Source organism: Solea senegalensis, linkage group LG17, assembly GCF_019176455.1.
Source record: "Solea senegalensis isolate Sse05_10M linkage group LG17, IFAPA_SoseM_1, whole genome shotgun sequence".
Lineage (NCBI taxonomy): Eukaryota > Metazoa > Chordata > Actinopteri > Pleuronectiformes > Soleidae > Solea > Solea senegalensis.
The window spans coordinates 20,293,554-20,320,126 of record NC_058037.1 but is presented as its reverse complement, the minus strand read 5'-3'; the positions used below and the strand labels follow the sequence as shown (position 1 = coordinate 20,320,126).

Below are 26,573 nucleotides of genomic sequence, written 5' to 3'. Positions count from 1 at the left end.
ACAAACTTCAGACAAAAGTCTGTCTCACAGTGAGATAAAGACGTGAAACATGTTCTTAAGACATCGTGGACTTAACCTGACGTAGATTTTTTGAGGTGACTACTGTCGAGTGAATCAAATCAGCTTTTTCTTCAAATATCATGAACTATCCCTTTAATCTATGCAGTTCTGGAGCTTTCTACCACATCTTCCCCCCGGCTCTTGGGGCTCCTATTTTGCTCTAAAATCTATATTTAAATAACAACGCAGTGTGAAATGGGGACATGGAGACGACGTGGGAATGTAAACAGAGTCTCTGGCTGGCGAGGACGAGACGCGTCCTCTCTGTGAATCTTCTCGCCTCATTTTCTGTCAGAGCCACACATTTACCGGTCACGCTCGCCGTGTGCAGCCGCGGCGGGCAGCTGTTCTCAGACAAACAGCTGCTAAATGCATATGTCTCCCACAGACCGAGGACGTGAGCACACATTTACATACAGACCAGCAGACGATGGAAATGAGGCGTCACGTCCATGATACTTATCTCCTCTGGAGGAAAAACTGTCCACAGACCAAGTTTACACCAAACTCCGGTCGACATTTTAATGTTTTATGAACCAAACGACTGATGGATCCAATACCAAACCCCATAGAGAAAACCAGTGATTTTAGCTCACAGGGTCACAGGAGCTGCTGGTCCTCTGCTGCCTCGTGTGGTCACTTTGTGTCACTGAGGTCAATCTAATGAAGGATTTTAAATGACATAATGACAAAGTAAAATCGTTGAAGTCAGTGATGGAGGCAGCAGAGGATCAACAGCTCCTGTGTCTCTGCTGTGTAAGATCACTGGTTTTCTCTCTGGGCTTTGGTGTGGGAGAGTGAGTGCTTTACAAACTGACCTGTGGATCATTTTATTCAGTTTGTCTTTAAATGGCTTTAGACCACAGAAGCTAAAGCAAAGACACAGCGGATGTTTGTGCACCTATTTAAGTGTGTGTGTGTGTGTGTGTGTGTCTTACTTGATGACTGTTCCTTTGGCGCCTCCTGCTGTCGTGAGCATGACCCTGGAGGTGAGGCTAACCCTCAGGTCGTCCTCCTCCAGGCCCAGCAGCTCGGCACAGTGCTCCAGGGTTTTACTCGACTGGTTCTTGATGGCACAGCCACCTGTGAGAGCAGCACAAGGGGGCAAAGGTCAACACGACTGCCGTCACACCCACTCACTCTCCCACACCAGAGAGAAAATCAGTGATTTTAGCTCGCGGGGAAACAGAGCTGCTGGTCTACTGCTGCGTTTGTGTCACTGTAAAGTAAATCCAAATTCAGGATTTTCAAAGCCGAATTGACAAAATCAGACATTTGAACATAGTGATGGAGGCAGCAGTGGATCAACAACTCCTGTGTGTGTGTGTGTGATGTTAAAATCACTGATTTTCTCTCTGGGCTTTGGTGTGGGAGAGTGAGCGGTTGGAAAAGTGTCACTGGAACAGTTTGATTATTACATACGATGTTTTAAAATTGTATGGTTTTATAATTTGTATTTTCTTACCGGTTCCCTTTGATCTTTTTTATTTATTGATTTTATTAAGAGATACTAGCACAATTTCCCTGCTATACATCTTTTATTCTCTCAACCTTTCTTTGTTGTTGTGTTATTGATCCATATCAAATCTAAATGTCACACTCTTTTTACTTTATGTGTGTGTGTGTGTGTGAAACACTCTTAGTTTTCTTTGAAAAGTGTTGTATAAAGAAGCTTTTGACTGATTGTTATTGATGTTTTTTTACAAAAGGTCGTCTGCGGCGAACAGCGTACGGTAAAAGTTCCCACGGTGACTCAGAAAAACAACAACACTGGAGGAATCTCCGCCAACATCTGTGACAGAAGTTTCTTCTCCTTTGTCCAGATCATTCCTCAGAGTCCAGATCATTCCTCAGTCCAGACACTTCCATCCATCTCGTACGTCTCTGTGCGTCTGATTCGCCGCCACGCTTCTGCGTTTCCGACGCCGTCTCATTGGTGAACGTCACCAGACGTTCATGACTCAGCAGAACGGACGTGATCTGACAACAGTCAGAGGAACGTCAGGCTTCTCCTGACGTGTGAGAGAAAAATGACGACACTTGAGGAATCTTCTCCAACATCTGTGAGAGAAGTTTCTTCTCCTTCGTCCAGATCATTCTCCTCAGAGTTCAGACACTTCCATCCATCTCGTACGTCTGTGTGCGTCTGATTCGCCGCCACGTGTGCGCCCGTTCGTCGCCGTGTAAAACGCATCTCAGAGTGTCAGATGTTGTGAATCTCCCGGCGCGTTTGGCGTAAATCGTTGTCGTCGGTTATCCGTAGCCAGTTGTCGTGTGTCGGTTGGATGTGCGTTGTTGTTGTTCGCTGAAGTTCATCTTGCGTAGGTTGTGACGTTGATCTTGTCAACATTGGTCAACGTTGTCGAGTTGTTGCCGGTGTTGTCGTTGACAGTTGTCGATCAAAATGGCTTTGTACAGTTGTCGTTAATGTCGCCAGTTCGCCGCTTGAAGTTGTCGCTGTCAGTTGTCGCAGTTGTCATCGTTTGTTGTCGCTATCGCCAGTTGTCGGTTGTTAATGTCGTCATTTGCTGTCGGTTGGTCAACGGTTATCGCTTTATCGTTATGTCTGTCAGTTGTCGCCGTTATAAAGTTGTGTCAACAGTTATCGATCGTTGTTGTCGCCAGTTAGTATTGATCCGTCGTCAGTTGTCGCGTTGTCGTCGTTGTCGCCGCTTGTAGTTGCGGCAATTGTCGGTTATCGCCGTTGTCGGTTAAAGGTAAACTTGTCGCCAGTTGTCGCCGTTGTCGCCATTGTCATCGGTTTTCGGTAGCACAGTTGTCGTCAGTTGTAAGCTGTTGTCGCCGTGACTTAGTTGCCAGTGTCGCCTGTCGCCGTGTGTTGTCGCCGATGTCGTCGCGGACTTGGTTGGACCTGCACACGTGTGTTTGGATCTTTTTCAGAATCTGGATTCAATCCTAAAAACTCCTCCCTGGAGAGAGAGTGATGAGAGAGTGGAGCTGTTGACTGAACACGCGCCGCAAGACGACCTCCTGCTGAGAGAAGCAGTCCACTTAACAAGCTCCCTGCTGCGCCTCCTCCTCCTCCTCCTCCTCCTCTTTATCTTTCTACTTTGTAATTAACACATTTGACTTGAAGAAAAGTCCTAATTCAGAAGATTTGACTCGAGAGTCTGTGGTTTTTCTATTTCACAAGAAAAAAGTGGAAGAGGAGGAGGAGGGGAACAGAGAGAGGAAGAGTGTGTGTGCGTGTGTATAATCACCTGAGGTACTCCCCGCCTCCTCAAAGTTGATGTTTCCCAGGTGCAGGACTCCAGCCACCACCCTGAACAGGTCCAGCTTCTCGGTGTCGTCCAGTCCGATCTTCTTCATGGCCCCGCAGATCCTGCTGAAGTCTCCGTGGTCGTCCAGCAGCGGGTCCTTCAGAGGACCGGACTTCAGGTGCTGGAGGACAAGGACGAGGACACGGGGACAAACAAAAACACGATGATTCTTCACCTTCTTTCATCTCTCGTGTGTTAGTGATTCGTCTTTTATGATTCTGTTACTCCTGAAGTCAAAGTTCTAAATCTAATAAAAAAAATATTGAAACAGTAATTTGACTCTTCGTTACTTCTCGACTCCTGGTGGTGGCTTTTAATCCCAGTTAATCTCATCTTTCACTTATGTTTTTATTATTAGTATTATTATTGTTATTATTATTGTTATTATCATTAGACAATTTATATTTTTCTATTTCTGTGTTTACATATTTTAACTTGAGCAGCACTATGATGTTTAAATGTAAATCTACATTTTCATTTTTTTTTACTTGCAATAACTACGTCAGTTTAAAGCTACGACACTTTAAGAACACGTTCCCGTCTTTATCTCACTGTGAGACAGACGTTTGTAAACCACTCACTCTCCCACACCAAAGCCCACAGAGAAAATCAGTGATTTTAACATCACAGCACACAGGAGATGTTGATCCACTGCTGCCTCCATCACTGAGTTCACATGTCTTACGACACAAAGTCACCACACGAGGCAGCAGAGGACCAGCAGCTCCTGTGTCCCTGTGAGCTAAAATCACTGATTTTCTCTCTGGGCTTTGGTGTGGGAGAGTGAGTGGTTTACAAACCTCAGTTTCCTGTTGGAAAAGTCTGTCTGACAGTGAGATAAAGACGTGAACATGTGTCGTAGACTTAAACTGACATGGATTTTTATAAGCTTTTTGTTAGCCTTTTGCTAACAGAACAATCATGTGTATAAAACCTCTGTTTATGACATCTTAAAAACAGAGGTTAAAAAAATACACTATACTATCCCACTATACTAAAATATAAAAAACAAACTCTAATGACACTTTTTGTCTCTGATGGTCTGTGGCCACACCCACATCACACTGTGACAGAAAAGTTCAAGATGAGAAACGCTCTACGGTTTCTACACAGCAGCAGAGGAAGAGCGGGAAACCCACCAAAGCACACCAGAGGAGAAGGAGAGACAGAGAGAGACCATCATGCACTGCACTGAGCCAAACACAACGTGAAGAAGAAGATGTGAGAGGAGGAGGAGGAGGAGGAGGAGGAGACGCCACATCACCTGGTCGTCCTGGGTCATATGAGACGGAGCAGTGAGGAAACATACAGTAAATACATCATTTATCAACACAGTGGAGCAGAGGAACCACCACCAACCCTGCTGTGTGCTTGTTTTAATTAAGGTTTCCCACAGTGACACAAAGTGACCACACGAGGCAGCAGTAGACCAGCAGCTCCTGTGTCCATGTGAGCGAAAATCACTGATTTTCTCTATGGGCTTTGGTGTGGGAGAGCGAGTGGTTTACAAACAGTTTCCTGTTGGAAAAGTGAACATTGTTCTTAAAATTGTTCTGTTTTTCCGTCTGAACCTGAACTGTCCCTTTATTTACATGGTTTTATTCAAGTTTCTCACCTCAGATTTCCTCCTACACCTTGATTTCTTTCAGATATGATCTCGGTCTTCTGCTCTTCTTGTGTGAAAAGTCTCTGCAGACTCTTTTCTTTCTCTCTTTTGTTTTACGATAAGGGATTTTTGGAGGACAAAGTGGGTTTTGTGTTCTTCCTCAGCACAGAGAACAAAACAAGCCTGCAGTGATTACAACAACTCATCTCTAAAGTGGGCGGGTTAGGGAGAGATCTGCGCTGAATGGAAAGGCGTCTGTGGAGACACCACTGCACTCATCTTACTTACTCTTACAAGCTCAATTAAAACATCACATGCACGCAGCGAGCGCTCACAGCTGGACGCAGCGACGCTGCCTCACAACTGTGGCTTTTAACGCTCGTTCATCAATCATCAGGAAACAAGAGAGCGTCAGCAGGTAATCTGAGATTAAAAGAACCGGCAAAAATCGACGTTTTTCAACAGGGGTGAGCGGGTGAACCTATTTTTGTGACGTCGCAGGGATTATGACCTTCAAAACTTTATCAGCTATCCTAAATTAATCCAAGTGAACATTTGTACCAATCTAGTTTTTTATTATACACAAGATCATTTTCTAAAGATATAATCTCATAAAAACAAGATCATTTCTTTAGAGATATATAGTCTAATTTTAAATAAGATAATATATAATCTCCTTATAAAAAAGATAGTTTTCTAAAGATATAATCTAATTAAAAACAAGAGTTTTCTACAGATATAATCTATAATCTCATTATAAAAGAGAACGCTTTAAGACATAATTTCACTAAAACAAGATAGTTTTCTAAAAATGTTATCTCCTTAAAATTAGATAGTTTCCTAAAGATAAAATACCATTAACACAAGTTAAAAAAAGTATTATTATATCATTATTATAAACGAGATACTGTTCTAAAGATATAATCTCATTAAAACAAAGTGTTTTAGTGACGCAACAGCGACGCTGCTGCTGCGTCCAGCTGTGAGCGCTCGCTGCGTGCATGTGATGTTTTAATTGAGCTTGTAAGAGTAAGAGAGATGAGTGCAGTGGTGTCTCCACAGACGCCTTTCCATTCAGTGCAGATCTCTCCCTAACCCGCCCACTTTAGAGATGAGTTGTTGTAATCACTGCAGGCTTGTTTTCTTATAATTAACTCATTAAAGAGATTTTTCCTAACCAAAAATCTCATTAAAAGTGATAGTTTTCTAACAATATAATCCCATTAAGAGAGATAGTTTTCTAATAATATAATCTCATTAAAAGAGATAGTTTTCTAACAATATAATCTCATTAAGAGAGATAGTTTTCTAATAATATAATCTCATTAAGAGTGATAGTTTTCTAACAATATAATCTTATTAAGAGATATAGTTTTCTAAAGAAATAATCTCATTAAAAGAGATAGTTTTCTAACAATATAATCTTATTAAAAGAGATAGTTTTCTAACAATATAATCTCATTAAAAGATAGTTTTCTAACAATATAATCTCATTAAAAAGATAGTTTTCTAACAATATAATCTCATTAAAAGATAGTTTTCTAATAATATAATCTCATTAAAAGAGATAGTTTTCTAACAATATAATCTCTTAAAGAGATAGTTTTCTAACAATATAATCTCATTAAAAGAGATATTTTTCTAACAATATAATCTCATTAAAAGAGATAGTTTTCTCACAATATAATCTCATTAAGAGAGGTAGTTTTCTCACAATATAATCTCATTAAGAGAGATAGTTTTCTAACAATATAATCTCATTAAAAGAGATATTTTTCTAACAATATAATCTCATTAAGAGAGGTAGTTTTCTCACAATATAATCTCATTAAGAGAGATAGTTTTCTAACAATATAATCTCATTAAAAGAGATTATATTGATTTGATAAAAGAAGCTGTTGCAGAGAAAAGCGTGCAGTTAATTATAAATCTATACGAGTGTCTCAGCAGGACATTCCCTCTGTTCAGCAGTGACGCACACGCACGCACGCGCGCACGCACCCCCCCACACACACACACACACACACACACACACACACAGTGGTCTTAATGGCTGTAATAATGAAGGGAGCTGCTCTGCGGGGAAACAGCGAACACTGGCCCTTTAATAGAAGACGTGTGTATAATTAATCAGAGGCCAAAGGCGAAAAGCAAGGATGTGGTTTCACATGACGAGTTTCTGTTATTAATGCAGCTCCTGCCCGGGATTATAATAATTATTATTATGCAGTTTTTATTTAAATGTGAGCTTATTCACAAAATCCTGACACGGCAACAAACAAGTTTTTACAGAGTGAGATTACTGAAACGTAACCAGCTGATGAAAAACCTGCCACTGCTGCTGCTGCTGCTGCTGCTGCTGCTGATGATGATGTTTGTTTGTGTTTGAGAGGAAAAGTTTTCAATGTGAAGTCGCAAAGAGACGAAAAACGAGACAAAGACAAACTCTCTGATATATAATCTCATCATTAACAAGATCATTTCCTAAAGGTATAATCTCACTATAAAACAACTCCGTCACTCACACTGCGTCACGGTTGTAGCTAGCGTTACCTCGGGGCTCTTGCGATTCTGCAGGATGTGTTTGTCCGTGTCTTTGGAGGCGAAGAAGCGAGTGCATCCTCTGTTCAGGTACTGCAAAGAAAGAGAGAGAGAGAAAGAAAGAGCGATATAAATATAAAACATGTCACAGTGAGGCTTCAGAGAACGATGCAAACAAACTCTGGAAATAAATATTACAGTTTGTAATAATCCAGCTCCGACCACGCGGTCACTGTTACTCGAACCTGCTTCATGAAAACTTCCTGATCTGACAGAAATGGTTTGCTTTGAGAAAACCTTGGTTCAGGGTTTGTCTAAACTCCACGGAATATTCGGAACTTGACACACTTCCCAGATTTCTTACCAGGGTTTTAAATACACGTCATGTGAGTTTAGAATATTAAATAAATACTTGATTTCTTTATTGAGAGTCCAAACCTTACAGTTCAGCATCTGCATGGGCTGAAAAATCTCGGAAGTGTGTCAGGTTCGGAATATTCCGTAAGGTTGGACCAGAAGAAATTGTGTGTGTGTGTGTGTTCGGATTTCTTTTGGAATACTCGTCGGGTTCGGACAGAAAACAGATCTAGAAAGCTAAGCTAAGTTTGGAATATTCTGTTCACTTTGGAAACAAAGAATTTGAGAAATTCGATAAACAGTACCCTTGGAATATTCTGTTGGGTTCAAAGGGGAAAAATGTATATGGGAAGCGTGTCGAGTTTGGGATATTCTATCGGGTCCGGACGGAAAACAGATCTAGGAAGTGTGTTGAGTTTGGGATATTCTGTTCACTTTGGAAACAAGTGCGGTAAACAGTAACTGTGGAATATTCTGTTGGGTTTAAACAGGAAAACATTTGGGAAGTGCGCCAAGTTCAGGATATTTCGTTGTGGTTTGGATGGAAAACAAAATCTAGTAAGTGTGTTGAGTTTGGAACATTCCATTCGCTTTGGAAACAAAAAATCTGGGAAGCGTTCGGAATATTCTGTCAGGTTTGTGCAGTAGATTCGGAAAATTCTGTCGGGCTTGTATAAGAAAAAAATGTCCAGGAAGCGTGTCAAACGTTGGGAATATTCCGTCGTGTCCGGACAGAGACATCATCGCAGATTTCCCCGAGTCACAGCTTTGTGTCATTAGCGTCTGATGAGACTGAACTTTTGTGAAGGTGTCAGATGTTTTGAACTCGTCTCAATAGTTGAATTTGCATTTGCTACAAAAGGCTCCTCCCCCTCCTCCTCCCCTTCCTCCCTTCAGTAATTGATAGTGGATCTGTTGTAATGGCTTCTTCTCCAGCACAGGAACCAGGTAATGACCACTCTGACACAGATTTCCCAGGCGACGCAGGAGGAAAAAAAAACAAGCGAGTTCGTTCACAGCTTATCTTGTTTAGAGGGACGAGTTTGTCCCGGTCCAACAGACGGACGTAAACAGAATGTTTCATTATAGAAGAAGACACACGGGGCAGCAGGACTCCAGGCTCGTTCAGCTCGGTTCTCTAACTTTGTTTGTTCCACTTTTCCTCCTCTGAGGAACATGATTCTGCTGTCGTAGCACGTGAAGATGTGGATCTGTGTTTCTACAACCGGAAAATGAAGATTTGTCCATAAATCTAAATTATTATAAATATATATATATATATATATATATATATATAAATATATATATGCACGTTATGAGCTCGCCACGTCCCTAACCCTGCATTACTGTCACTCACTCTCATGCGCTGAGTTTGGACAAGAAGAAATCTTGGAAGTGTGACATATTCGGAATATTCCTTAAAATTGGACTAGAAAATAATCTCGGAAGTGATTCATTTTCGGAATATTGTGCAAGGAATGACTGGAAGAAATGTGGGAAGTGTGTCATGTTCGGAATATTCTGTAAGGTTGGACCAGAAGAATCTGGGAAGTGTGTCATGTTCGGAATATTGCGTTGGGTTTGGTTAGGAAACAGAAAAGCCTTGATTACTGTGAGCCACTACGCCACCATGTGGCCTGTGATCAAGTGTAAAAACCATGAATTCTGAGTTATTCTCGTTTGTTTTCGTTATTGTGAGCGGACTGAAGCTGTGAGGCAGAATTATTCTGCGACATAACAGTCGATAAAGGGAATTCAAATATTGATGGAGCAGTTGACGGGCAGTTAGTGAGGAGACATTCATACACTTTTATTTTTGTTGTATTGTGAAAGTCTGTGGCGTCTCAGAGACAATCAGGGTCGATCAGTTCTGCACCTGACCCAAGAACAGAAGAAGAAAAGTAACAGCTATTATTATAATAATAATAATAATAATAATAATAACTAAACTGCACACTCATGGTTTATGTTTGAACAAACAGCTGCTCTCTCTGTGACGGTGCAGTGCTGCCCCCTGGTGTCAGTCTCACCAAAGATCCGCCAAGTCTGACTTGCAGCACTGCAGCGTGTGTGTGTGCGTGTCTGTGTTTGTGTGTGTGTGCGTGCGTCTGTGTGTGTGTGCGCGTCTGTGTGTCAAATCCCATAATAAAGAGTTTTTAAATACAATATTAAAAACATATTTTTAGTTTGAGACACTGACTTTACCAGCTTTTATAGTTTTTATAGTTTTTATTTTCTCTACAGTATTTTCTTTTATTGTTGCTTTAAGTTGTTATAATTGACTGATCTCTGATGAGCTTGTTTTTAATGAAGAAAACTAAAAGTAAAACATTGTCTATTTTGGGACAAAATGCACAATAAACGCGACTACAAAGGAAAATAGTCTGTGTGTGTCTCTGCTCTCTCAGTGTGAGAGTAAACGAAATGTGCAGCTCGTCCCTGTCTGTGTCTGTCTGTGTCCGCGTCTGCATCCATGTCCGTGTCTGTCTGCGTCCGTGTCTGTCTGTGTCTGAATCCGTGTCTGCGTCTGTGTCCGCGTCCGCATCTGCATCTCATCTTCACGTGTCATATGTCATGTATGACACGTGAGCAAGTTGTCTTAAAGTAGGAGGAGCTTCAATCACAAAATGTTAGCATTTAACAACCTGAGGACGACAACGATAACAACACTGACTCACAGAAAACACCAGGTTTAACTGTTTTTGTTTGTTTTCATTTCATCATTTCATCTGCCTGAATGCATTCATTCATTCATTCATTCATTCATTCATTCATTCATCCATCCATCCATCCATCCATCCATCACCTGCAGTGTGGACTGTATCTCTGCATCCCTGTCTGTGTGATTCATCACTCAGATAAATCTTTCATACCCTGAACGTGTCCGGGGAGCTGAGGTAAAACTTCTGCCTGATTTCCTCTGGAGCTCCGGCGCACAGTCGGTAGAAGATGTGGTAGTTTCTTTCTTCTGGACTCTGACGGCAGATCCTGGACTTTTCCAGCAGGTAGTGAGAAACAAAACCACCCACGACGATGTTCTGATAGAAGACGCACAAAGAAGAGGAGCATGTTTCTGATGTTTATGTCCTCAAAACAACAGGTTTACAGCATCTGTCAGTGAAATTAAAAGGGTTTGGTTTCAGCTTATTGGTTTTTCAGACTTTTCCAACATGAAACTGGGGTTTGTAAACCACTCACTCTCTCACACCAAACCCCATAGAGAAAACCAGTGATTGTAGCTGGTGCTACAAGGCTGCTGCCTCCATCACGATGACTTATTTTGTCAATTCGGCATTTAAAATTCTTTGTTCAGATTGACATCAGTGACACAAAGTGACCACACGAGGCAGCAGTAGACCAGCAGCTCCTGTGTCCCCATGAGCTAAAATCACTGATTTTCTCTATGGGCTTTGGTGTGGGAGAGTGAGAGAGTGAGAGAGTACAAAGTTGTTTCTGTTGGTAAAAGTCTAACAGTGAGATAAAGTGTATTAAATATATTAATCTGTGAGACTATTGTTAAGTGGCAGAAAAAATGCAAACTATACCTTTTTATGACAAAACTGTGACAAATGAAATAATTAAAGTAAAGTAATACTTTTTAATGAGTTTTTTTTTTAATGGATTTATTCTGGCGAGAAATTGGAAAAGAACAGAGATGACACAAGCAAAAATGACACAATTAATCAGAACACAGTGTGTGTGTGTGTGTGTGTGTGTGTGTTTAATCTATATGGTAATACAGTGATTTATAGAACATATGCAGCTCAGCACAAACCTGAGGTCTCATTAAGCTGAAGTGCTAAGTGCTATTAGTGCTAAAAATAACTGTGGCTACAACAGAGACACAACAGAGAAACAACAGAGACACGACAGAAACGACAGAGCAGAGACACAACAGAACAAGAGAAACGACAAGATGACAGAGACCGCGACAGAACGACAGAAGCGACGAACGACAGAGCGACAGAGAAGCTGACAGAGGAGAGAACGCGACAGAGACGACGCGACAGAGACAAGCGACAGAAGCGACAGAACGACAGCCGACAGAGACAAAGCGACAGAGACACGACACAAGACACGAGACACAGAGACACACAAGACAGAGACACAGAGACACCCGACAGAACCGCACAGAGACACGACAGACGACAGAACCACGACGAGACAGAGAACGACAGAGACGGCAGAACAGACAAAGCGACAGAACCACGACGAACCGCGACAGCGACAGAGAAAGCGACGAGAAACGACAGAAGACGACAGAGAAGCGACAGAGACAGAACCGCGACACACAGAGACAGACGCAGAACGACAGAACCGCGACAGAACCGACAGAGACACAACAGAACACGAGACGACATGCGACAGAACCGGACAGAGACGACAGACGACAGAGACACGACAGAGACACGACAGAGACACGACAGAGACAATAGTATGGACGATTAATTCACCTTATCATTAAAGTGGATTTCCACAAACTTCCCGAAGCGGCTGCTGTTGTTATTCCGCACGGTTTTTGCATTTCCAAAAGCCTCCAGCAGGGGGTTCGCTGCAGGACGAGAGGGGAACAGTTAGTGATGATTGTAGAGTCAGTAAAAGTACGTAAGTATGTTACCAGAATATGACTTTGACTTTCTTATGTTACTTAAGTCAAAGTCTTAAAGTTTATGACAATGACTGCACTGTGCAAGTGAGAGAGCTGTATGAAAGTGTATGTGTGAATGTGTGAATGGCTAAACTGTAGAAACACAGCTGTTTCACTGCCCCCTGGTGGCAGGCGGAGGCGTGACGTGTATGACAGTGGTGATTCTGACCTTCCACGATTCTCTCGTCGATGGCCTGACCTGTTCCATACGAAGTCGTCAAGTATCTGAAACACACACGCGACGATTTAACAGACGAGTCAGACATGGACATCGCTAAAGAGGAGGGGCTAAACTAAGGAGGAGGAGGGGCTAAAATAAGGAGGAAGAGAAGAATACATGAACATGCTTTAATAACAGTTACTCCAAAGACACAGGATTAAACATGGGGGACGTTTGGATTTTTAAAGGTATAGTTTCTTTTTTATCCAGCGAGGTTGTGAAACATAGTCAGCTGATTGTGTCCTGAGCGCCCCCTGCTGCTGACAACCATCTCTTGTGAGTTTTTTTTGCCTCCCGCTGCAATGTCATTTTTATCTTTTTATATTTATATACTGTGTATATTATAATACATTTAAAGCAGCCTGAGACGCAGAGACAGACACTCACGGAGACCCTGATTTTAGCCTCTTAACAAAAGACTCAGCTAATAAAATCTACGTCTGTTAAAGTCCACGATGACTTAAGAACATGTTCACGTCTTTATCTCACTGTGAGACAGACGTTTCCAACAGGAAACTGAAGTTTGTAAAGCACTCACTCTCCCACACCAAAGCCCATAGAGAAAATCAGTGATTGTAGCTCGCGGGGACACAGGAGCTACTGGTCTACTGCTGCCTCGTGTGGTCACTTTGTGTCACTGGCTTAGATCCAAATGAAGGATTTCAAATGCCGAAGTGACAAAATAAGACATTTGAACTTAGTGATGGAGGCAGCAGTGGATCAACAACTCCTGTGTGCTGTGATGTTAAAATCACTGTTTTCTCTATGGGCTTTGGTGTGGGAGAGTGAGTGCTTTACAAACTTCAGTTTCCTGTTGGATAAAGATGTGAAACACGTCCTTAAAGATGTCGCAGACTTAGTGAGCAAGTGAAGGGGTCCAGAAACACTTAACTCTCCCTTAAACAGTGATGTAATAATGTCGTACTCACTTCAGCACAAACTTGGTATTTTCCGTCTTCCCGGCTCCAGACTCCCCTGAGACGATGATGGACTGGCTCATCTTCAGCACCTTCATGTCTCTGTATGCTTTGTCAGCTGGACCACACACACACACACACACACACACACACATTAAACCACAGAGAACTGCAGATTATAAATTATAAATAAATAAATAAATAAATAAATAAATAAATAATGAGTCACCGATGGCGTAGACGTGGGGGGGCAGCGTGCCCAGAGAGCGACCCCGGTACTGTTTGATGCTCTCTGGAGAGTAAAGCTTTGGGATGTCATAATACGGATTCACCGCGATCAGGATGTTCGCGACAAATGTCTGCGAAGAAGAGGAGGAAGAAGAGGAAGAAGAGGAGGAGGAGGAGTTCACTTTGTCACCTGCTCTCACATAAACACACAGATTACAGTAAATCCTCAGTTTATGTGTGTGAGTGAAAGAGAGTGTGAGTGAGTGAGTGAGTGAGTGAGTGAGCGGTCTTTCAACTGAAAGGTTGTGGGTTAAATTCCTGGCTCTGCTCGTCTATATGTGTCCTTGAGCAAAGACACTTAAGCCCGTGTTGCAGCATGTGAATGTGTGAATGTGTGAATGGGTGAAAACTGTAGTGTAAAGCAGATCATCAAGACTAGAAAAGCTCCATATAAATACAGACCATAATACCAACTCTTCTTCCTCTGATTTTATTTGGTAGTAACGAGACCTGCACGTTTACTCGTTTATCTTAGATTTATAACTTTAATTGAATGAGTTCTGAAATGTTAGTGCGTCTGTAACAAAGTCAATAAAGAGAGAAAGAACACTCACATCATTTAGGTTAAGAATTGTATTTATAGTGAAGGCTGAAAGTGAGTCAGACACAGAGTCAGTTCCTCTATCAGCCACTAGATGTCAGCATAGGCCAACGTCAGAGGACGATCAGGTTGAGATGAGAAAGACGACAGAGTTTCAGACTCTGTAATAAATCACTCCATCTCTCTTTCCCCTCATCCCTCGCTCCGTCACGTCCGTACTCACGTATATTCTGTCTTTGCTGTATCTCACACGGACGTTGTTGAGCAACGTGGCTTCATTCAGGTACATCAACGAACCTGAGACGCACAAAACAACAACAACGACACAAGGGTGACAGACACAACAAGCTCAACAGTTCAGTTAACAGCACAAAACAAGGACTTGTGCTCCCACACCAAAGCCCATAGAGAAAATCAGTGATTTTAGCTCGCAGGGAAACACAGTGATGGTCTACCGCTGCCTCGTGTGGTCACTTTGTGTCACTGAGGTCGATCTGAGTGAAAGATTTCAAAAGCCGAATTAGCGAAAGAAGACATTTGAACTCAGTGATGGAGGCAGCAGTGGATCAACAACTCCTGTGTGCTGTGATGTTAAAATCACTGATCTTCTCTATGGGCTTTGGTGTGGGAGAGTGAGTGGTTTACAAACGTCAGTTTCCTGTTGGAGAAGTCTGTCTCACAGTGAGATGAAGACAAACCACACATTAAAAGAGGTGTAAGTGTTTGTAAGATAGAGGGTAAATAAACGTACAGTTGTCCTCCACGTGTTTGTTGACATCGTCCTCGGCAGGAAAGACTTGGTTGATCGGAGCCAAAAATGTCTGAGAGAAAAAAACAAAACAAACAAAGTGATCAGATCGAATGATGTAACTGATCAACGCGCTGAAACTGATTCATTTGTTCAGTTTTCAGCCGCTGAACAAAAACAAACGACTGATTAACTGATAAATACTTAATCAGATTATTTCAGCTGCTCGGCACACGACGTCCTGATGAATTATTTGGACGAAACAGGAGCCGAATGAAAGTTTATGGACGGAGACGACGCGATGACAGAGAGAGGACGATGGACACGTCCACAGCAGCACTCTGGATTATTAACCTCCCAGAGGAGACATTTCAGACAAAATCATGATAATAATAATAATAATAACAACAATAATAATAATAATTTGTAATATCTAAAACAAGCTGATTTTGTTTAGCTTCTTCAGCGTGAATTATTTTCTTATTACTTTTGAATGATTTCCTTGTTTTATAAAGCAAAAAAAACCCAGAAATGTTCACATTTAAGAAGCTGAAAAATCACAAAAACTTGATTTAATTGATAAAAAACACAAAGTACTGACTGATGGATGATGAAAATCATTTATTATTTTAGCAATTGAAACAATCCTTACAGACTCAGTTGTGATAAAAGGTTTCTGTTGGGTCATAGATAATGTTCTGATGATTGGAACTGGGCAAATTAAAGAAGTAGACGGAGAATCTTCAGAACCTTCTCCAGAAGATCCTCAGAGAATCTTCAGAACCTTCTCCAGATGATCTTCAGAACCTTCTTCAGATTATCTTCAAAGAATCTTCAGGACCTTCTGCAGATTATCCTCAGAGAATCTTCAGAACCTTCTCCAGATGATCTTCAGAACCTTCTTCAGATTATCTTCAAAGAATCTTCAGGACCTTCTCCAGATTATCTTCAGAGAATCTTCAGGACCTTCTCCAGATTATCTTCAGAGAATCTTCAGAAACTTCTCCAGATGATCTTCAGAGAATCTCCAGGACCTTTTCCAGATGATCCTCAGAGAATCTTCAGAACCTTCTCCAGATGATCTTCAGAGAATCTCCATGACCTTCTCCAGATAATCCTCAGAGAATCTTCAGAAACTTCTCCAGATGATCTTCAGAGAATCTCAGGACCTTTTCAGATGATCCTCAGAGAATCTTCAGATACTTCTCCAGATGATCTTCAGAGAATCTCCAGGACCTTTTCCAGATGATCCTCAGAGAATCTTCAGAACCTTCTCCAGATGATCCTCAGAGAATCCCCAGGACCCTCTCCAGATGCTCCTCAGAGATGATCCTCTGGCTCTGTTCTGGAATTTCAGAACCACAGTGCCTCCTGGCGAACCATCCTAGGATTCTCAGGCAATCTTCCAGACATCAAAGCAGCTTCTGAATCATGCTGTGCCTGAAGCTGTGAGGCCCGTTTCACACATTCCTCAAATTAAAGCCATGTTGGACTAATGTACGAGGGTTTTTACGACGCCCACGTGACTCGAGAGTTTGAGCCCTGGAGGTTTTGCTGGTGTTTAATCTCAAGTACTTTTAAAGAGGCAGCGCTCCGCCAAGAAGGTGACGTACACACGATTCATTCTTTCCAGTGGTGGCATGTTCCACATTCTCAGCCCAGACTGGACGGATTCCACAAACGCTGAGCCACCGTGTGCGGAGAACAGAGACGAGAACGTGGAAGAGACGCTGGGCCGATAATCTGAGAACGTGCAGCAGTCCTGAGGAACCTGACACCGGTGTGTCTCTTTCAGTTCTTTAACTCCAGGTCATGTGATCTCATGTGTTCTCAGTGTCTTCGTGAATCACAAAGAGGAGGAAAAATGAACGTGCAGAGACTTGAGCGTTGTCGGCGTCTGCTGAGAAATCAGAGCCAAAAACCACCAGGAACACTCTTCTTTAAATCTTTACCCTACGGGATAATGTCAAATATTTACTGCTATGCTCTCAAGCAGTGATGAACAACTGGTGGCTCATGGGCCAAAACCGGTCCGCCAGCATCAGTATCTGTGGCCCCACGGACAATTTCAAAAATGTTATTTTATACAATTTTGTTATCTTGACAAAAATGACAATCCCGACTCCACACCGGTCCAGACCGTCTCAGATCTGGTTTCACTGAAGACCATCACGTGTTTTTAAAGAACACTCTGCGATTCTTTGAACATATTTAACATAAAACCTTTCGTTTTTCTCATTTACCGATAGACCGAGAGAGTCTGACAGTGTGAGTGTGTTTTAATAACACACTCTGCCATTCTCCAGACGTCATCCTCATCCTCATCCTCATCATCATCAGACACTGGCACAAACTGGCTGCAGCTGAACAGACGCAACATTGTTCTGCTTCACAGCGGAAACTCACTGACAACATCTGAACTGTTTGTTATTCAAGCGTTTAGGAATCACGGCGCTGAAGAAGCTGACGTCACTAATTAGAAAAAAAACATTTTCCAAATAAAATGGAATAAGTTACAAATTTTTTTTTATTATTTTTGAGACGCCACAATACGATATCATCAGGATACTTTTTTGTTACTTAAGTCACAATATTATCACGATATTTAAGTCACAATATTTAAGTCACGATGTTATCATGATATTTAAGTCGCGATATCACGACATTTAAGTCACGATATTATCACGATATTTAAGTCACAATGTTATCATGTCATTTATGTCTCAACATAACAATAATTAAGTCACAATACGATATTATCGCTATATTTAAGTCGCAATATTGTCGTGATATTTAAGTCGCAATACTATCACGATATTTAAGTAACAATATCATGATATTTAAGTCACAATAAAGTACTCTCTCGACTTTATTCTCATAATTTTCTTGCTTTTTTTTTCGTCTAATGTCCTTGAGCTCCATGACGTCAGGTGACATCAGTCTGAAAACCGTCATGGCCGTCTACTCACATCTGTGTTACCGCAGTTTTACCGTCATAAAGAACCTTGATAGACGACAAAATAAAAAACTGCGATTAAGAACTTCTTAGTGTGCAGCCTACCACAAATGATTAGAGTAAGAAGAAAGTGGATTAAATGAAGAAAAGAACACTTCCTGTGCAAGAAAAACTAGGATTTTTCACACTTATAATTCAAAATGTCCGACTTCCTGTTGAGTTGAGGTCATGTTCAAAAACTCTGATGTCGTGACCACAACCTTTTTAAATCTATGGGACTTTAGAACAGGAACATTTGCCCAGAATGGCTAATGTCCATCTGATATGATTTCTTTATAAACCACAAGTCAGTAAAAAGGCAATAAAAGCCTCGTGTGACTTCTGTGAACTTGTCCATTAAAGTTAAAGACACTCATTAACTTCAAATGGTGTCATTTATACAAAGTTCAAAGATCAGAGGAGGAGGAGAAGAAGGAGGAGGAGTAATATATGTCACCTGATATCAAACTGCAGAAAAATATCATGTCAGAGGCTGAGAAGAGAAAATATTAACTTGAATAATTGAAATAAACGTCTGAAACAGCCACAGTCGAGTGTTTTATTGTCTCGCGGCAAACACAAATCAATGAGGATGCTCTCGGCACTCAGAGACAGGGTTACCGTGGCGATGGGAGACTCTCAGTGACATTAAAAGCTTTGCCGAGGCCGATCGACACTCAGTGTCAGTGGAAGAGTGAATTAATGGGGAAAAAACTGGAGATAATCGAAGGTAAAGAGCTGAAGAGCCACTTGACTTCAGAACAGGCTGCAATAACCTGCTGTGACCTGCAGGCGGACCAGCGAGTCTGTAAAGGTGCTTTACTGCTGCTGAGGCCACGTGTTTAGTCATTAACACGCTGCTTAAACTGCTGCTGCTCAAGCTGATGCTAAAACTGCTGCTGCTGAAGCTACTAGAGTTAAAGCTGCTGCTGCTGTCCTGCTAGTGCTAAAGCCACTGAAGCTGCTGCTGCTAAAACTGCTGCCGCTAAAACTGCATGCTGCTGAAGCTGCTGCTGCTAAAACTGCTGCTGCTGAAGCTGATGCGCTGAAGCCAAAACTGCTGCCGCTGAAGCCGCTAGAGCTAAGCTGCTGCTGCTGTCCTGCTGGTGCTAAAGCCCGCTGCTGAAAACTGCTGCTGCTAAAACCGCATGCTGCGCTAAAACTGCTAAATGCCGCTGATGCTGCCAGCTGCTGCTGCTAAAACTGCTGCTGCTGCTGAAGCTGATGCTAAAACCTGCTGCCGCTGCTGAAGCTGCTGCTGCCGCTGCTGCTGTCCTGCTGGTGCTAAAGCCACTGAAGCTGCTGCTGCTAAAACTGCAATGAAGCTGCTGCTGCTAAACCGCTGCTGCTGCTGAAGCTGATGCTAAACTGCTGCTGCTGATGCTAAAACTGCTGCAGAGCTAAAGCTGCTGCTGCTGTCCTGCTGGTGCTAAAGCCACTGAAGCTGCTGAAGCTGCTGCTGCTAAAACTGCTGCCGCTAAAACTGCATGCTGCTGAAGCTGCTGCTGCTAAAACTGCCGCTGCTGCTGCTGAAGATAATCAGCATCAAAACAACACATTCCCACAATATCACTGTGATGACTGTAAAAAGCTCTAATAAAGTTATTTTAGATACTGGTTCACATTCACAACATCTCATCTTCAACGAGGACAAACAGATTCAATGTCACAAAAATATTACTAACGCTGTCAAACAACAAACATACATCACTACTCGTAATTTTACAAAAACCTGTTACTTATATCAAAAAACTCCCAGATTGTAACTAATTGTTGTAAATTTACAAAAACCTGTCGTAAAAAAACATTAGCAATATTGTAAAAACGTGTGAGCAACAATACAATAAATGAAATAAATCACTAGGACTGTGTGTTGACCTGTCTACAGAAGACTGATCTCACACACACACACACACACACACGCACACACCTTCCCCTTCTGCTTCAGAGGTTCGATGGTCAGACTGTCGGCTCCGATGTCCACGATGGTTCCCAGCTGGAACCCGTCTGCTGGGTGCGGAGCCCACACCGGCTTCCCATCCTCCATCGCACCACTCTGAAGACTCTGGAGAACAAGAGCAGTCACAAACTGAGCCTTTAAGACATTTATGTCAGATACCTGAAAAACATCAATTTATTATTATTAAATTAGCTTTAAAAACAAAAGTTCAAAATGATAAAGAGTCAAAAATAAAGACTAAAAAGTAGAGAAAATACTAAATATGACGATAACACCAGCAGGAAACATATTCCACTTAAATTGTCATCATTTTTAGACATTTATTTTGAAATGGATTGAATCTTAGCGTGCAGAATAACTTTAAGATCATGTTCACGTCTTTATCTCACTGTTTAGACTTTTCTGATGTTTGTAAACCACTCACTCTCCCACACCAAAGCCCATAGAGAAAACCAGTGATTTTATCATCACAGCACACAGGAGTTGTTGATCCACTGCTGCCTCCATCACTAAGTTCAAATGTCTGATTTTGTTAATTCTGTTTTTGAAATCCTTCATTTGGATTGACCTCAGTGACACAAAGTGACCACACGAGGCAGCAGTGGGCCAGCAGCTCCTGTATCCCCGCCAGCTAAAATCACTGATTTTCTCTCTGGGCTTTGGTGTGGGAGAGTGAGTGGTTTATAAACTTCAGTTTCCTGTTGAAAAGTCCGTCTCACAGTGAGATAAAGACGTGAACGTGTTCTTAAAAGATATCGCAGACTTAAAGCTGACGTAGATTTTATTATCTGAGTGTTTCCCAGAAACAGCAGGAGCCGTGGCTTCCTGCCAGACTGAAGACACTCGCTGAGAGCGCCGTGTTTTCCCTGGGAACTTTGAGTAATCACCTCCAACAGTCACTTTACTGTCTGAGCTCCACACTACAAGAGACTCAGAGAATCAATGAGGGACATTACTCTGTCATTACTGTGAGGACAAATGTCTCTTTTACCGCCGCCGCAGCAGCAGCAGCATTGATCTCTGTGTGACACTGAGTTCATGTAAACAAACCGGATTACACTGCAGGTACGTCACAGAGGTCACAGAGGTCACCGAGGTCACACACTGTGTTTTGAGATGAAAGAAACAAACAGAAAATGCTGCAGCTCCAGTCTCTGTTTTCCAAACAGATAAACTTTCCTGTTCTTTAAAGATAAAAAAAAAAAAAGATTTTAAAACGAGTTACTTGGACTAAATGGACTAAAGCAGCAGCACTCGCCCGCCGTCACATTAACGACGCTAAAAAGGGACACGGAACCAATCTATTTCCACACTCTGCCCCAAATATGTAAATCCTCAGAGTGATTTCAGCTCAGCGGCTGAATAAACGTCTCCGCGTGAGGCCGCGAAACATCACAGATACAAACAGAGCGGGCATGTTTTTAATGTTTTTAAATCTGCGGATGCTCAGAGGACGACACAGGACAGCACTCGTCGACCACAGACTGACGCATGCCAACACAGCAGGGGCTCAAATCCCAGAAACTTTCCACAGGAGCTCAAATCCATATATTAGATTACATGAGAGGGAACTCTGGGGCTGCGACTGGTGTTAGAACTGTACATGAGGCAGAGATGAGAGCAGAGGCTGGAGCTGCAGCATGTGTCGCTCTGTGTCCACACAAACACACGATTGTTGAGTGTGAGACGGACAGACGGACGATGTGTGACGAGCGTTCATCAGGTCACGTGGTTTAAACACAGAGAGAGATTTGGTGAGGCGTTCACTGACTTTACAGTCTGTAAAATGTATTACTTTAATGGAAAAACACACTTTTTGTGTGTTTTTTTACACCAGTTGGTTTGTGATGACTTCAGCAGAGGTGAAAGGTCAAGCTCGTGGCACGGTTTAAAGATTGACAGGAGTCACTCTCCCGCAGTCGAAGTCTGACGACAATAAAAAAAACAGTCACACGAAGCTGAAAAGTTGAACATCATCATAATGACAAAAAAAATGCTGCTTCAGCAAAATCTGAAGATTCTAAACCCAGATAATTACACAGAATTCACGTCAGTTCAATCTGAGACAGTTCCTTTTTTTTTTCAGTTGGAAAAGTCTGTCTAAAGTCGGGGGTGATCCAGGTTCTCAACAGAAGGGGGCGCTCAACTGTCAATATCTGATTCCACCACACTTGAAAAACCTGAACTGTCTCTTTAAACAGTCCAAGTCGCACGCACACGCACACACACACACACACACACACACACACACACACACACAGAGAGAGAGAGGAGAAAGCAGCAGTGAACAGTGAAGTCCAAGGTTCAGAGCAGTAAAACTGTGGCAACAGCAGAGACAACTCTGACAGGTCTGAATATTTAAGAGAAGAAAACTGAGGTCAAAGTCCTGCACACGCACACGCGCACACAGGAATCCACGCACGCACACCAGCTGCCCTCACTGTTGCTATGGTTACAGGCCTCACCTTCATAATAACATAATTCTGATGGGTTTGGTTCATTTGCATGAGGACAACACTGAAGACACTGAGAAGACAATGAAAACACTGAGGACACAGAAGACACAGAGGACACTGAGGAACAGCGTGAACATGTCGTCAGGAGAAGACAGAGATAACAGAGTTTGTTTTCACACAAACAGAAAACTGAGCGACTTCTGTGTCCATGTGACTGCTGTTGACTGTGTGTGTGTGTGTGTGTGTGAGAGAGAAACAATAACAACAACCAAGTGGGCTCCTTCAGGAAGCTCCGCCCCCCTCACAGTGTGATGAGGTCAGGTTCACAGTGAGTGTGTAAGTGGACTCTCTGCTGTGGTCTGTGGCTGCTCAACATGCCCCGACTAATTCAGCTCATATTCCTCTCATTAGAAAGACTGACGAGAGGGGGAGGGAGGAGGGAGGAGTGTCCTCACCCCTCCTCCCTCATTGCTGTATCATCGACAGAAACAGGATCCTGTTGTGTGTTAAGAGAAAGTAGGTGTCACCAGGTAAAAGTGTCTGTGACAGAGATATTTCACAGCTCTGCCAAAGACAAGAGAACCAGATTTTAACTTCTTAACAAACGACTCAAATCCTAAAATCTACGTCAGTTTAAGTCTACGACGTCTTCAACACACACTTCTCCAACAGGATACTGAAGTTTATAAACCACTCACTCTCCCACACCAAAGCCCATAGAGAAAATCAGTGATTTTAGCTGGCGGGGACACAGGAGCTGCTGGTCTACTGCTGCCTCGTGTGGTCACTTTGTGTCACTGAGGGAAGTCTGAGTGAAGGATTTCAAATGCGGAATTGACTAAATCAGACATGTGAGCTTAGTGATGGAGGCAGCAGTGACGTTAAAATCACTGGTTTTCTCTATGGGCTTTGGTGTGGGAGAGTGAGTGGTTTACAAACTTGAGTTGTTCCAATTCCGATATCGGTATCGGAAATGCCTCCGATACTGCCGAAAATGTGGGCATCGGTATCGGCGAGTACTGGAGTCCATGCACCGATCCGATACCACGTCATTTGTTAGAGCTCCGTTAGCTCTGACACGGTTCTTCTTCGCCGCTCTTGAAACAGTTGTGCTGTTTTAGAGGTTTGAAGAAGAACTGATCACCCGACACCTGTAGACAAGGAGCTAACGTTAGCTCATCGTGTCGGCGGTTTGGCAGTATTTACCAGTTAGCTCCGTTAGCGTTGTTAGCTGCACTAGCTCAAACTGGAGCGGCCTGTTTATTAAACGAAGCAGCGTACGTGTGTCCTGCGTATGTATGCCTCTGTTTTTAAAGTTTAGCGCTACTTCAGAGACTCATTATAACAATCTGGAGTCATGTAAAAACTATGTCACGCACGTCCTTTCCCGGTCAGTCGTCATGGAAACATGAAGCTCTGCCAGTGTTGTGTTGTTTGGAAGAGTGTCAAAACAAACGTGCAAGCTGAAAAACGAAATAACATATCACTGGTAAAAATAAATGGTGTCCATTTGCTGTATTTGTTCCTGTTTTAAAGAGGGTTTAACCTGAGCCAAACCTTGCCACCAATGATTTATTTATTTATATGTTTATTTGGGTCATGTCAGTTCGATCACTCATCATCACACATCATCTTAGTGTAGTTTACACAATACACATAACTGAACAGGAAAGCAGGAGAAGCAAAAGCTTATCTAGTCCCGCCCCCATTACCCACAGAATACATCATTTTTCTGATTGCAGTCAATCAGACTCCATGTGTGTCAGCTGTTGTTTGGGTACATTTGCTTCCACTGCCGTCTCCACACGGTGTCTACAGATTTCTGTCTCTGACCTTTGTCATACTTTCCTTCCTGGGTCATTCTGTATCGATTAATGGTCGTCTCTTTTTAAATACACTCCGTTTTGCAGATTTTTTTCATCTCCTCATCCAGATTATTCCACTGTCTGACACCTGTGACTGATACGGTAAAGGATTTGATGATGATCATCATATCACAGTCATGCAGGCGTATTATATATATATATATATATATATATATATATTTTTCTTTTATATCACACTGGTATCGGTATCGGTACTCTGTATCGGCAAATACCCACAGCACAAGTATTGGAATTGGTATCGGGAGGAAAATCGGAACATCTCTACTGAAAAATGTTTTCAAATGACGACATGACGAGGTGAACACATTGCTAAGACACCGTAGACTTAAACCGATGTTGATTTTATTAAACCAATATTAAACAGAACTTTCTGGCTGGAAACGAGTGTTTGTAAACCCACTCACTCTCCCACACCAAAGCCCATAGAGAAAACCAGTGATTTTAACATCCACTGCTGCCTCCATCACTAAGTTCAAATGACTTATTTCACTGATTCGGCTTCAGAGATCTTGCGTTAGGATTGACCTCAGTGACACAAAGTGACCACACGAGGCAGCAGTAGACCAGCAGCTCCTGTGTCCTGTGAGCTAAAGCTTCAGTTTCCTGTAGGAAAAGTCAGTCTAACAGTGAGATAAAGACGTGAAACATGTTCTTAAAGATATCGTAGACTTAAAGATTCAATCCATTTCAAAATAAAAGTCTAAAAAGGACTCATCAAATATTGACATTAAAGAAGCTGAATAAACAAAAGAGCCTGCTTTAAATCAATGAATACATTATCAAAACAGTCCTTTGTGTTAGGAATCGATTAATGGTACTGGAAAAGGAAAAAATGTCCAGACACTTGGACATGAGCCGCTCACGCTGGACGCCACCAGCAGCAGCTACGCTCACATCTCGACTGCTGTAATAGTCACATGACTGCAGCCTCTCCATATCCAGCTAATCCAATCAGCACGCGCACACACACACACACACACCTCGAGGATCATCTCCTGAGGAGAACTTTGATCCCAGAACTTCCTGTGACAATAAAACAACTTCCTGTTGCAACGTGAAGCAACAATGGTGTCATAAAAAAACAGAGGGACGCGTTGAGAGGAGGTGAAAAGTTAAAGTCCTCTCAGATGAAAAGTTAAAGTCCTCTCAGATGACGGGAACACACACTTCCTTTAAAGGGATAGTTCAGAAAATCAGCTTAAAGGCATAGTATGTAACTCGTGCCTCTGGGCATCAAAATGATAATAAAACAAAAGACTTGAGGTTTGAGGATGCCAGAAAGCAGCGTGGGATCATGGGAATTGTTGTCTTGTTACAGCAAACTACAACGAGTAGACGTGAAACATTTGTGATGAAAATCCGCGCTCACTGGTGCCGATGTTTTGTACGAGGTTTGACCTGGAAGTTACAGCAGAGGCCGCAAATAAGCAGAGACCGTAAATAACCAGAGCAGACTGCTACTCTTTTCTATGTCGAGTAGAAAATACAGATTTTCTATGGATAATTTAAGTTCATTAATCAACAAAACATATAATATTTGCCTTTATATTTTCAGTTGTTTAATTCACGTCTTTATCTCACTGTGAGACAAACTTTTCCAACAGGAAACTGAAGTTTGTAAACCACTCACTCTCCCACACCAAACCCCATAGAGAAAATCAGTGATTTTAACAACACAGCACACAGGAGTTGTTGATCCACTGCTGCCTCCATCACTAAGTTCAAATGTCTGATTTTGTCAATTCGGCTTTTGAAATGCATCATTCAACATTATGCAAGTGACACAGACTGACCACACGAGGCAGCAGTAGACCAGCAGCTCCTGTTATCCCCGCCAGCTAAAATCACTGATTTTCTCTATGGGGTTTGGTGTGGGAGAGTGAGTGGTTTACAAACTTCAGTTTCCTGTTGGAAAAGTCTGTCCCACAGTGAGATAAAGACTATGTGACAGTGCTTCATACGACAAAAACACAGGTGTTTCAACACATCACAGAGACATGAAAACAACAGATGACGACCATTAACAGTGAACTGGAACAAACACAATGACCATGAGAGCCTCTTATATA

The 26,573-nt window shown here is 42.2% G+C and overlaps 1 protein-coding gene across 5 annotated transcripts in view; it reads right to left on the bottom strand.

Moving 5' to 3' along the window:
- The window catches only part of myo6a (myosin VIa), a 69,045-nt gene that overhangs the window by 41,202 nt on the left and 1,270 nt on the right, over nt 1-26,573 (bottom strand). For 3 of the 5 annotated variants that reach the window (XM_044049561.1, XM_044049562.1, XM_044049564.1), the window contains exons 2-13: nt 20,133-20,267; nt 15,211-15,280; nt 14,683-14,756; nt 13,860-13,989; nt 13,643-13,748; nt 12,663-12,718; nt 12,300-12,397; nt 10,719-10,883; nt 7,501-7,581; nt 4,606-4,614; nt 3,282-3,462; nt 999-1,143 (exon numbers count right to left, since the gene is read on the bottom strand). In XM_044049561.1, coding sequence (XP_043905496.1) covers nt 999-1,143; nt 3,282-3,462; nt 4,606-4,614; nt 7,501-7,581; nt 10,719-10,883; nt 12,300-12,397; nt 12,663-12,718; nt 13,643-13,748; nt 13,860-13,989; nt 14,683-14,756; nt 15,211-15,280; nt 20,133-20,249 — 1,232 coding nt within the window. In that variant the 5' untranslated portion in view covers nt 20,250-20,267. The remainder of the gene's footprint in view (nt 1-998; nt 1,144-3,281; nt 3,463-4,605; nt 4,615-7,500; nt 7,582-10,718; nt 10,884-12,299; nt 12,398-12,662; nt 12,719-13,642; nt 13,749-13,859; nt 13,990-14,682; nt 14,757-15,210; nt 15,281-20,132; nt 20,268-26,573) is intronic. The other 2 variants (XM_044049566.1, XM_044049565.1) reach the window with 1 other exon arrangement.